A 13,635-nucleotide genomic window follows, 5' to 3' on the forward strand; every position below is an offset into this window, starting at 1 on the left:
CAAGTATAACGCAGTGTAATTGATTTCCTGTATCAATCACTGAAAAGCATTTGAAGCAGGAGTTTTAAGATGACTGCTGGAGTCCAGTTAGTGGTATAACCTGTGACAGCTGCGGTTTAGAGCAAGCACGTATTGTACCAGTACATTCTGCTGACCAGCAGGTAACATTCAACACCATTCAGCACAGAATGTGCTCTTCTCCAAGAGTAGCTAGACTAGCACGCCCACAGCTCTCTGCCCGCCTGTGACATCAGTCTGCAGGCCGTACATCTCTTGCAGTACACGTGGACACAGTCCCAGAAGGATGTGCTATTGCGACCTGCTGGAAGGCATGACCACAATGGTGATGGGAACCAAGGCCCATGCCCCGGGTCTCCCAGGCATGTGTCCTTCAACGATGAGCAAAATAAGTGGGTGGCGAGGGGTGTGAAGGGAGTGCGTCATGGAGATCACAGCTTTCTGTATTGTCAAGTAACGACATTAAGACAAATACCATTCCACAAATCATGATATATTATACAATGGGAGGCTATTTAGTCATAAAAAAACAAGAAACAAAAAACAAATTACTGTTCTACTCAGCTATATGGATGAATCTCCAAAACATCACGCTATGTGGAAGGAGCCAGACATGGAAAAGTAACCGCTGCCAGCCACATCCCCACGGCATGCTGGAACAGACACTACTCATCTATAGTCGCAGACAGCTGTGCAGGGGCACTCACCGTAAAGGGGCACAAGAAACTTTCTGGAATGACTGAAAAGTCCTAAGTCTTGATTGATGTGCTGGTTGCATGGGTATACGCACGTCAAAACTTGTCAAACTACACTTAAATACGTGCGTTTCATTGTATGTAAATTATGCCTCAACAAAATCAACTGAAAAAAATCAAATGGGACCAGAAAACAAAAACCTGTATGTGTATCTATTCTCATAGTTACTTCATAAAGGAAAGTTATTTTTAATCCCTGTATACAGAAGATTTGAAAAAGTCCTTTTGAATTAAATTTTAGTTTAATGAAAAAGTCTACTTTTCTCATTTTAAATCCCAGCAATAGGAACTTCCTTGAACTCATCAGGGACCAGAAGGTGAGCATTTGAGAACCACTGTTGTCCTTCCTCCCCCAAATTCCACTCCTCATACCTGACCTCAGAGAGTACCTTAACTTGGCTCATGACTACTTCATTCAGCAAGGAGCAGCCCAATCAGAGCCACTCGACTGGGGATTAAAATGAAAGTGGCCAGGAAGAAGGAATAACTTAAGTAATAAATGCTACCTCAGGAAAGGCAGGCAGAAAAGGGCGGGAGGCAGAGGGAACAGGAAGGGTGAGGGAGAAGCTGAAAGACAGAGCTCGGGGCAGCTATAACACCAGAAGCTGTCTTCCCCGCCCCACTCCTTGGGGCAAACTCAGCCTGTGGAGACTTGAACCCAGTGGGTGCCGTGTGTTCATGGGCCAGCTTGGCCCCTTAAATGAACCGGCCGTGACCACGGAGCAAGTTATACAGTCAACCGGGGTCGGACATCATTGACAAGACCCTTCCCTGCTGGTGACAGAGCCTTGCTGCGTATATTCAGGATCCCAGGAGACTTTGAAGACCATAACAGGGGAAGAACAGAAAACAGAAATCGCTTTTGTTTAAAAAAGGAGTGAAGATTTTTGGAGTATATAGTATCATAGTATAAAATATCTATACACATTAACATCAGATTTTCCTTCAAAAAAGGTCTCTAAAACTAAATAGAATAGACTTAAAAAAATAATACTTTTTACCTTAGCTGCCTGAAAGCCACCGGTTCATCAAGAAAAGACTTTAGTAGTAAACAAAGTGTTATCACAAGTGTGACTGTCCCAGAAAACTGTCAATGCATCAAATAGTCAAATCATGGATGGAAAAGGTTGCCATGCTTAATTTTAGAATTCAGGAATGTTGAGGGGGAATTAACAATCAAAATGGAAACAAAACAAAACCCCCAAACTCTCAAAGATACAACTATACATTCAAAGTCATTAAGAGGATTCCAAGGGTAAAATCTCAGTCATTCCTTGTGCCTTTTAAAAATTTACTTATTTTATGGGGCACATGGGTGGCTCAGTCAGTTAAGCATCCAACTCTTGATTTCTGCTCAGGATCTCATGGTGCGTGCGATTGAGCCTTGTGTCAGGCTGTGCACCGACAGCACATAGCCTGCTTGGGATTTTCTCTCTCTCTCTCTCTCTCTCTCTCTCTCTCTCTCTCTGCCCCTCCTCCTCTCTCCCTATCTCCCTCAAAATAAATAAACTTTTAAAATTTTTTAAATAAAAATTTACCTATTTTTTAAAAACAAACACTTATCCAGCACTTAGCATGTGGCAGGCACTGTTCTAAATACTTTACATGACCTAAGTTCATGCACTGTTCATACTAATCCAACCAGGCAGGTCTCTTTATCCCCATTTTACAGATGAGGCACAGCGAGACTATGGCTTGTAAGGTTAACTGGTGGAGGCTGGACAGGACATTGGCGCACCCAGCACTATCCCAACAGCTATGCCTTTGCTGGGGTGTGGCTGTTTTTGTTTTGTTCAGGGGAGGGGCAGTATATTCAGGTCATGTTCTAGTACTGGGGCCCTGATGTTTCTGTGACTAGTAACCCCAGAAGAATGTCAGACCCTCAGCACACCTACCTGCCAATGCATGCCAGCCCTTCCTACACAGAGAACTAGGGATTCTCCGGCAAGTGTTAACAAGCCATTCCTGATGCCGATTACAGCACCTGGGATAAGTACAAGAAGGAAGCAGAGCAATTGATATGCTTTCAGAACTTGGCTTTGATTAAGTTCAAAGAAAGCTAAACTCTTTGGATTTGGATTTTATGTATTCTGAATTGAAAACCAGGATTCTGAAAGGTCCCATACGATTTTCTGTATGTGGGTTCTCTAACTTGCCTTCACAGAATGATCTTCACAATTTTGGCCAGATCTGATAAGGCCTGGACTATTATTTGCCTGCCAGTTTTATTTAAATCAACTCAGTTTTTTTTTTCTAGTTCTTTTCTTTTTTTTAATTCTTGAAGTATAATTGACATATATCATATTAGTTTCAGGTGTATAATACAACGATTCGATATTTGTGTATATTGTGAAACGATCACCTCAATAAGTCTTGTGAGTATCTGTCACAACACATGGTTACAACATTTTTTTCCTTATGATGAGAACTTTTAAAGATTTACCCTTCCAGCAACTTTCAAATATGGAATACAGCATTATTAACTATAATCACGAAGCTATACTTGACATCCTCGGGAGTTATTTATTTTATTACTGGAAGTTTGTCCCTTTTGACCACCTGCACCCATTTCACCCACCCCAGCAACCACCAATCTGTCTGTATCTATGAGCTTGGTTTTTATTTTTAGGTTCCACATATAAGTGAGATCATACTAAATCAACTAAGTATCTTCTTTATCCATGATCTTATCTTTTAGGCATGAAATCAATTTAATGATTATATTTTATTAACACATTTATCTATTAAAATAAAATATATCTATGCACCAATGAAAATCATTGCATGTTCTCCAGTGCTGTGAGCTCTCTGTTTAGGAGAATTCAAATTCTGAGCTGGTGAAAGCCAGTCTTCACCCTCTAATTAAAAATATGGACTGGGGTGCCTGGGTGGCTCAGTCGGTTAACCCTCTGACTTCGGCTCAGGTCATGATCTCACTGTTTGTGAGGTCAAGCCCCGTGTTGGGCTCTGTGCTGACAGCTCAGAGTCTGGAGCCTGCTTTGGATTTTGTGTCTCCCTCTGTCTCTGCCCCTGCCCCGCTCACACATGCTCTCTCTCTCTCAAAAATAAACATTAAAATTTTTTTTTTAAATATAGAAATAATACACATACCTTCAGAGAGTATTTTGATAAATGTATATAACATTACATGTATGTACAAAGGGAACTCTAAATACACACACACACATACAATTTCAAACGATTGAGAACAGAAATTGAGCAGGCATTAGGCATACAGTCAGGGGCGGTGAGAAGTACTGGCTCCTGGACGTGGCATAACATTTTAATAAGAAACCACACAATCTGGTCAGTGACGTTCAAAATACCACCCCCCCCCCCCCCCAGACATCATGTACTCTCAGCAGGGACCTCAAATGTATAAATTAGTGCCTAGGTTTAAAAAATAAAAAGGAAAACAATATATAGAGATAAGAATCTGAGAACTTGATTAATTACAAAACTCATCGGCACTCTTTCTCCTGGAAGACTGAAAATGAATATGCATGCCTAAAAGGGAGAGATCCCTAAGGACCCAGGGGCTCCACTCCCCACCAAGGGGCATGTTGGGGGTGGGGGTGGGGACTGCTGGCTTCAGGCTCCCTCCGCCCTCTCCCCCCACAGCAGCTCCATGCTGATCTGCTTTCCACACTGTCCTTCCTCATAAATATTTTCTCAACAAATGTCTTTGCTAAGAAGAAATTTGGAAACCGCCGGTGTAATCCAATTTCCGCATTTCACCAGTGAGAAAACTGACGCTCAGAGAAGGTAAAAGACTTAGCATCACTCAACAAACAGCAACAGAATCAGAGCCTAAAGACCTCAGCGTCCAGATTCCCAGCCTGATGTTCACCTCCAAGAACACCCTCACACAGCCATATACTGGTGACCCTAGTGGATGTTATTACATCAATACCCTTGCCTAGCCTTGAAAACGAAGAAGTGTTATTATTAATCATTAATTCTTTGAAGAGAGGAGAGCATCCAGCAATATTGAATGAATTGTTATGAGTCAATGGAACTAAATTAGGAATAAGATGAAGTCATTATTTTGGAAAGTATGATGTAAGGAAGCAGGCACATTTCTTCCTGAAAAGTTGTATAAATCAAATCATGACTAAAATGGATTAGGAAAGCTTCCTAAATTAATAATAATAGAAACAACACTAAAAGCAGCAGTAGTAATTATAGCAACTGTTATAACTTTATGTGCACTGATATCCTTGTAATAAACATTATTATTCCCACTTTTATAGATAAGAAAACTGAGCTTAAGCCCAGGGATAGGTCACCAGGGATAGGGTGACCGACTGCACTGGTTTGTCTGGCATGAACTGGTTTCCCAGGGCGTAGAACTTTCAGTGCTGAAAGCAAAACAGTCCTGGATAACCTGGAAGGGTTGGTCACCCTGCCTGTAGGGCTGGTGACAAGAACTTCCTCCCGTGTCTGCCTGAATCCCCAGCCACCACCACCTTCTATGGCATAGCTTCCCTCCATGTTTCACAGTCTAGACTTTCACATATCAGTTTAAAGGAGGGCATGACCAATATGCTATAAAACAACATGTTCACATGTAGCTTCATCTCCTTTCATATGTATATATGTATATAGACAGAGAAAGCCCTGGGAGCTTCAAGCCTCCATTCCTCCAGAAGAGTAAAGAAGGGGCACTTACCTTGACCTCAAACTCGAAGTGCTCGTCCTTCCCTTGCCCGCAGAGCACATAGCGTGGAATACTAATTTTAATTGGGTCCTTCAGGTCGTCTGGATTTGTTCCCAAAGAGCGAGAAACCATCCTCTATCAAAGGCACATCAGGTGGGGAGAACAAAGAGAAACCCAGATCACTCTTCAGCAAAAACCATGTTTGGGCAGGCGGGAGAAAATGTGTTTCAAGCAAAGAAGAGAGCATCAAACTAGTAGAGTTTATTTAGAAAAATGATGGCTTCCTTTGAAAGAAATGCTAGGTTTCTCTCATCACAAAAGACCATTTCTTGAGGTATACTATTCCAAGAAATTAGGGCAAAAGCACTTCAAAATGTTGTTTGGCTTTGAAGTTCCTTCCAATTTATAAGAACAAGTGAAAAAACAGACAGATTACATATCCCGACTTTTTAAAAAATCAGTGTAAACCAGATTTCTTTCTGAAAAGACTTGATCATCTGACAAACTTCTTCTCTTTTCACAGACTATCAGATTGCTGTACATATAGCTCCAAAAGCTAAAGACTTTATTCAAATTTACTTCATTTTTAACTTCATTATAAGCCAGTATGGTGGGGAAAGCTCTTTAAACCACAATTAAAATAAATACCAAGTATTTTCTTTAGGCTTCATTTGATTAATAATCAGCCTGGCTCTGACAAACATTTATGGTCTGGATGGTGGGAAGCCAGAGGGGTTTGAGAAAGAAGCATTATGAAAAAAATAAATCTTCAAAATGAGTTCTCTTGAGTATAAATGGATAGAAATCTCTGAACAATCCTTATTATTTGCACTAACCTGGGGCTTTCGGCTTTAGAAAACGTAAGAAAATATGTTTTTAAAGCAGTAGCAGTAATAAAAGATTAATTACCATAATTATAGTTAGCATTCATTGAATACTTACTATATACTAAGGACTGTGCTAAACAGTTCATTTAATGCATTTCTGCATCATTTCATTTAATCCTCACGATCTCCCTATGAGGTATTAATTGTTACTGAACCCTACTTATCAGGTGAGGGCCCAAAGTTTGTGAATTAAGATAATGTGACAAAGGCAGGTGGCAGAGCTAGGATTTGAACTCAGGCTAACCCAGTGCCCCATCATGCCTGCTGGCCCATCTCCATCACCATTTATACTGCCATTATGAAATTTTTGAATAACTTCACCTGAGATAAAGTCAGCAAATGAACATTTCAACCAACATACACAGAATTTAAGAAGATGGGAATGCCATGATTATGCAGTAAAATTCACTTATTTGACTAAAAAGAAACACTGAGTAATATGTGGTCCTGGATCCTTAGCCAGGTGTAATGTGGAGGGTCCAGCCTAGCTGTGTGGGAATGAAAGCTCAGATTTCTGGATGACAGACAGGTGTATAATTTGTCTTAGATTACTGCTTTCATCTAGCAGACCCCGTAAACATTTTGGCATGGTATGAAGTTACCAAAGCCTTTTAGAGCATCTAATTTTTTCCCCGTGTGGCTGGTCACCCAAAACAAGAACTGTTAATTTTACGGCAATGGTACACCTACTTAGTTGTCTCTGATGTCAAAAGCTACCGTGGAAACTCTTAAAAAAAAAAAGAAAGAAAGAAGGAAAAGAGTTTCTCAATGTGCACATTGTCAAAGACCTTTCAGTTCACTGACTGAATTGTTTCCAAATTACTGGAAAGGTAGACATTTCCTGAAGCATGGAATATGTTTATCTCTTTGAAGGGTGAAAAGGAAGAGAAATAATTTAGTGGTTTTATTTATTTTCAAAAAGCACATTTACTGTTAAGAAATGTCTTTGACCTATGGCTATGTTTTAGCCATAAAGTTCGTACTCTACTGCCTAAGCCCTGAAATCTTCCATGCCATGCTCTTTATTTTTTATTTTTTTTTTAATTTTTTAACGTTTATTTATTTTTGAGACAGAGAGAGACAGAGCATGAATGGGGGAGGGTCAGAGAGAGGGAGACACAGAATCCGAAACAGGCTCCAGGCTCCGAGCTGTCAGCACAGAGCCCGATGCGGGGCTCGAACTCACGGACGCGAGATCATGACCTGAGCTGAAGTCGGCCGCCCAACCGACTGGGCCACCCAGGCGCCCCATGCCATGCTCTTTCAAAAATATTTATTTATTTATTTTGAGAGTGAGAGTGAGAGAGAGAGAGAGAGAGAGAGAGAGAGAGAGAGGGAGAGCTCAAGCAAGGGAGGGGCAGAAAGAGAGAAAGAGGGAGAATCCAAAGCAGGCTCTGCTGTCAGTGCAGAGTCCAATGTGGGGCTCGAATCCGTGGACTGTGAGATCATGACCTGAGCTGAAACCAAGAGTCAGACACTTAACTGACTGATTCACCCAGATGCCCCTTCTATGCCATGCTTCATAACTACATATATATATATATACATATATATATATGTTACATACACACATATATATATATGTTACATACACATATATATATATATGTTACATATATATATATATATATATGTTTTTTTAATGTTTATTTACTTTTGAGAGAGAGTGTGTGAGCAGGTGAGGGGCAGAGAGAGACACACACACAGAATCCGAAGCAGGCTCCAGGCTCTGAGCTGTCAGCACAGAGCCTGATATGGGGCTCAAACTCACAAAGTTGGCAGCTGGCAGCTGTGGGGGTTCTGGCAACTGATAATACTAATTGGGAAACGAAGACCCACATGCTCTACCTTAGGAGGAACCTGGTCCTCCCTACCAGTTAGACCCAAAGGCCAATACCACAGTTCATTTGATGAGGAGCTCTCTCTATGCTAAGAGGCTAGAACTGGAAAAGGAAGAAGGAAGAAAAGTAGTTAAATGCACTAGGAACAGTATTATTATGTGTATTAGGGGGTTTAAAAAAGTGTGGATAACAACATCAAGTGTAATACACTTGGTATTGAAACTCTACCATTAAGGGTATCCCTGAAGCAATCACTTGGGATTGCACGTGGGGTTCACCTCAAAGATTCAGAGAGGGGAAAGAGAAGACCCAGAATCAAATCCTAGCATTAGGTCTTGGTCTCAGTGTAACAGTCACCCATCCACCCTTTCTGCACCTCAGTCTCATGTCTATGGAAGTGGGCATGGTATTTAGCAAATCCCATCTATAGAGCAAAAACCCAACTGTGAACATGACAGTGTCCCACCCTACAGGACTTCTGGTCAGAAGCAGAATGACAAGTAAATTCTAGGAGGATTTTAAAACTGTGACAGGGGTTTATAGCGGCATTATTTACAATTTACAATATGGAAGCAGCCCAAGTGTCCAACAATAGATGAATGGGTAAAGAAGATGTGGTACACACACACACACACACACACACACACACACACACAATGGAATACTATTCGGCCACAAAAAAAGAATGAAATCTTGCCACTTGCAATGACATAGATGGAGGTAGAATGTATTATGCCAAGCAAAGTAAGTCAAAGAAAGACAAATATCATATGATTTTACTCATGTGGAATTTAAGAAACAAAATAAACAAGCAAAGGGAAAAAGTAAGAGAGAGACGAAGCAAGAAACAGATTCTCAACTACAGAGGACAAACTGATGGTTACCAGAGGGGAGACGGGTGGAGGGTAGGTTAAATAGATGATGGGGATTAAGGAGTGCACTTGTCATGATGAGCACCGGGTGTTATATGGAACTTGTTGAATTCCTATATTCTATACCTGAAGCGAATGTAATGCTGGATGTTAACTAGAATTAAAATAAAAACTTAAAAAAACAAAACAAAACACTTTGATGGGGGCACTGAGTGAGAAAAACAAGAATATACACATGGCTATCTAAAATGTCATGACTTTTGGGGCGCCTGGGTGGCTCAGTCGGTTAAGTGTCCGACTTCGACTCAGGTCGTGATCTCATGGTTTGTGAGTTCGAGCCCCGTGTCAGGCTCTGTGCTGACAGCTTGGAGCCTGGAGCCTGCTTCAGATTCTGTGTATCCTTCTCTCTCTGCCCCTCCCCTGCTCGCTCGCTCTCTCTGCCTCTCAATAATAAATAAACGTTAAAAAATTAAAAAAATAATAAAAAATAAAATAATAAATAAAATGTCATGACTTTTACTGGGGAAGAGCTGCAGCCCAAACCACCCATGTATATTATTAACCAAACAATGGAGGCTTCAACTTTCTAAATGCCTTTTCTTAGAGGCCCCCTTAGGATATACATCAAACATTGGTATCTTTTACTGAGCACCCACAAGGTACCATTCGCGAGGTCCTGAGAATAGGTCCTGAGAATACAAAATAACTTCTACAAAGTCTCTGTAATTTCTAAGACCTTTAGTTTTTTCTCAACTGCATCAAATTTTGAACAAAGATTTGGTTTCTCCACTCCAGATGGATTACATTCTAAAGTTAGCCAACTTAGCTTTCTCCTTTTATAAGTCAACATTCAAAGTGGGATAAGACTGAAATTGATGGTCTGGTTACTACATAGCCATTTTAGGACTGGAAAGTTCTCTGTTTCTAACAATTTTATAGTTGTGAAATAATCCCTAATGAAAGTTGCTTGGAGCTTGGGATTATACACCCTTTAAAGACAAAAACTCTTGCCTTTGATAATTTAACTGGGTACATGAAAGAAGTAGAGACCATTTATCTGGGAGGAACTGGATCCTGTAATGTTTATGTAGCTCATCTAAATTTAGGACGGCCCCTTATATACCAGCACCTACACGTATACCACAGAACACAGTTCTGAGCCACTGCCCCAACCGCAGGATCAGACAGTTTCTCTCTTCATTATTTAGCATGCTAGGGGCTAGAAATATTACCAGAGTCCTCGCTATCGCCCAGAGTCACAGTGTACTTCAATCTCAGATTTCAGAGAAACTCCATATTAACAAGTGTAGAGAAATGTACAACTACGGAAATGGGTAACTGAAAAATAACTGCTAAGGATCTGAAGATGTTTGAGCCTTTATCTACAGATAGATGAACAGAGAGACAAATCTAAAGAGTATGTGTTTCTATCAAATCACTGCTGCCATGTGATTTTTAGAAACTATTTTTTGAAGTCAATTTCATGAGAAATGTAGAATTCTCAGAATGCAGTGTGAAAGGTTCCTGACATTCCCCTAAACTATGTTTATGTTAGAGAGGAAGGAAAACTAACACACATGTCTCAGAAATTTATTTTTTATTTGAAAGTAGCTATGTTTTGAATATCTTGAGTTTTATACTAGACAAGTAAATGTGTGCTGTATCATGTTATATCCTATTATTTAAGGGAGCTTTTAAATTTCTATGGAGCTATTTATTTTGGAATCAGTCATGGTTTTTCTACATGTGGCAAAGAAGATGCTTAGACATGGAAGGGAAATTGGTCATACATCACAGGAGGAGGTAAAGAAACATGAAAGGCTGGATACACATCTTACAGCAGATCTGGATAAATACACAGGACATTTCAAGGAACTTTAAATGCCTTGTGGAGTGGGTTCTGTTTAGAAATGAAAGGTCAAGGAAAAGTACATAATTAGTAACTTGGATTATGCTCCTATACATAAGAAACATCTTTTAAAATAAAATGCAAAGAAATACTCTTCTGGTAGCTTTTAATGAAATAATGTCTTGTGTCAACAAATATGCTATTTTTCTGTTGTTGGGGAAACACTATAGTCGGGTCCTCAGCCAAAAAAAGCAGGCAGATCACAGACTATATTTTGAGTATTCAGATTAGAATCTTCTCTTCCCACTAAGGCTGTCTCCTTCAAAAGGGACAAGTTAAGGAAATTAATAGGAAGTGGCATTAACATCCACTCAGATCAATGTCGACACTGCAGAGGGCACAGAATGGACCAATTCTACAGGGAGTCATCAACATTTTCCCTAAATACTCTAATTATGTACCAGATGGTTGAATTCAGTGTATGCTCTGACTAGGACAAGGTCAGACCTAAGGACTGCCGTCTGATCTCCTAGAGCCAAATATCCAAGGTTTTCTAAAATACAGGCAACCTGGGTTTTTATCAGCTTCAACAAAACTACCAATTCTCCTTTCTCTGTTCCCAGCATAGCACATATTTCTATTCCCTCCTTTTTTCCACCACACATGCCACATTGATAATTCTAATTAGAGCTATTTTGTATCAAGGACTTCCTATGCCCAGGAGGTTTGAAAACAGAGGTCTGGGACAGAGGGAGGGCTAGGGGATCAGTTATATTTTCAAGTATTAGCCATGTTATCAGAAGCAGAGAATAAAGGTACCTTGTGTGAGCAAGTCCAAATTATGAATAAAGAGCCAAAACATGTTTATATTCATCTCTGGAAGGTGAAGCCTGCCTCTGTCATGAAGGGATATTTTTTATTTTTCAAAACTTTTTTTTTTTAACATTTATTCATTTTTGAGAATGAGAGAAACAGAGCATAAGTGGAGGAGGGGCAGAGAGAGTGGGAGACACAGAATCCAAAGCAGGCTCCAGGCTCTGAGCTGTCAGCACAGAGCCCGACGCAGGGCTCGAACTCACAGACCACGAGATCATGACCCGAGCCAAAGTCAGATGCTCAACCCACTGAGCCACCCAGGCACCCCTGTCATGAAGGGATCTTGAGCTAATACCACATCATCTCTGAAGGCTAAGTACATAGAGCTGAACTGGAGTCTGCTAAGAGATGTAGCCACACATGCCACAGGTATCTCCTGACCATGTTGGTCAAGGTGAGGACTTAACACCACCAGGGCATGAAGAAACAGTGCTAACCTTATCTTAAAGTGAGTTAAAAAAACTTGCATGAGGAAACAGAGATAAAGGTTTTCAAATAAAGGAGTATTTCTTCAATTCTGATATATATCTTTAGGGATAAACTACCCAGAAAATGACAAGCTGTTGGACATAAATATTTGTGGAATATCTTATTTACTTTTAGTGGATTTAGGGTAAATCCAAAAGGATGGCTAACATTTCCTGATCCAGGATTCTTACCAGAATAGATGATTTCATCCATATAGATCTGAGTTGATCAACGTTATTTCAAAATTTGGAAACACTGGGTATCTGATGAATGTTTTAACTTGAAATCATTAAGAACGTTAGTTACCATCTTTCTCTAGAGCATCAAAGACTAGTCCCTTTAATGGTCATTTTCTTGGGATAACTCATCATTAAATGGATGAAATTTTAAAAAGACTAAAGAATGGATCCAGTATAAGTGAGAACAGGGCAACAATTGCTAAGTGGTTCTTATACCAAACACAAACATTGGCAATTTGGGATGTTCAGGAGGGAAAATCAACTTTTCTCCTTTCCAATTCTACAGTGTCCATGATTAGCCACAAAAGGATCACGCATCTTCACTCACTAATTCTTGCTGAGCCCTAGTTTTGGTTCAATCTGTGCTCGGTTCTAAGGCCCAAGAGAAATTAAAGTTGGGAGGGAGGGGAAGATTCTTTCAGGTATCTGTAGAGCATATTGTTTGAACTTCAGGTAAAGCAGCAACATTGAGCATACAAGGTTATCTATACCATATTCGCATTATGACTTTACCTACGCTTCTCTTCTATAGGAGACAAAAACGCAGAGAGCAAAAAGGAGACATAAGGTTCATACAATGGAACAAGGGAATTGCAAAGGAATCTGCACAGGAATTTTTGGGGGAAAAAATAACTCATAAAGAGAGAAATAATCTTCAATGTCTAGAAATTCCAATAAAAGAATTTACAAGTCAGAAAAGAATCAACTTCATAGTTCTTCCAAATATTTATCCCTAGTATAGTCATCCCCATGAGAAGAATAAATCAATAAAAAAATTTACCCAGACAATGTGACCAGGAACTGACTTTGGCATTGCGGAAAGAATAGATGTTCTGGACAAAGAAGGTCCGGGTTTGATTCCAATTCTCAGTCAAGTGATCCTTTCTGAGTTAAATTCCCAAATATGAAGTGCAGATTGATGATAATTCCTCCATCCCAGGAGGATCACTGTGGGACTCAAAAGGAGCCATACATGGGAAAGAAGTTGGTACACTGTCAACCACAATGTAAGGGGGATTTGGATTGTTATCACTGGAATCCACTGCCACCTTTAGCACCAAAGATTTTAACCAGGTGTTAAATGGTAGGAGGAATGATTTACAACAGACTCTCTTTCCTTCTTACTAACTGAATCATTCAGTTCCATTCCTTATAAAGGAGGTCTTAAAA

At 40.0% G+C, this 13,635-nt stretch overlaps 1 protein-coding gene across 6 annotated transcripts in view; it reads right to left on the minus strand.

Annotated features, from left to right (window-relative positions):
* KIF16B (kinesin family member 16B) overlaps positions 1–13,635 on the minus strand; it is a 287,157-nt gene that overhangs the window by 71,141 nt on the left and 202,381 nt on the right. For all 6 annotated transcript variants that reach the window (XM_053200271.1, XM_027069539.2, XM_053200272.1 and 3 more), the window contains one exon: positions 5,446–5,568. In XM_053200271.1, the coding sequence (XP_053056246.1) occupies positions 5,446–5,568 (123 nt within the window). The remainder of the gene's footprint in view (positions 1–5,445; positions 5,569–13,635) is intronic.

Source organism: Acinonyx jubatus, chromosome A3 (genome assembly GCF_027475565.1).
Source record: "Acinonyx jubatus isolate Ajub_Pintada_27869175 chromosome A3, VMU_Ajub_asm_v1.0, whole genome shotgun sequence".
Classification (NCBI taxonomy): domain Eukaryota; kingdom Metazoa; phylum Chordata; class Mammalia; order Carnivora; family Felidae; genus Acinonyx; species Acinonyx jubatus.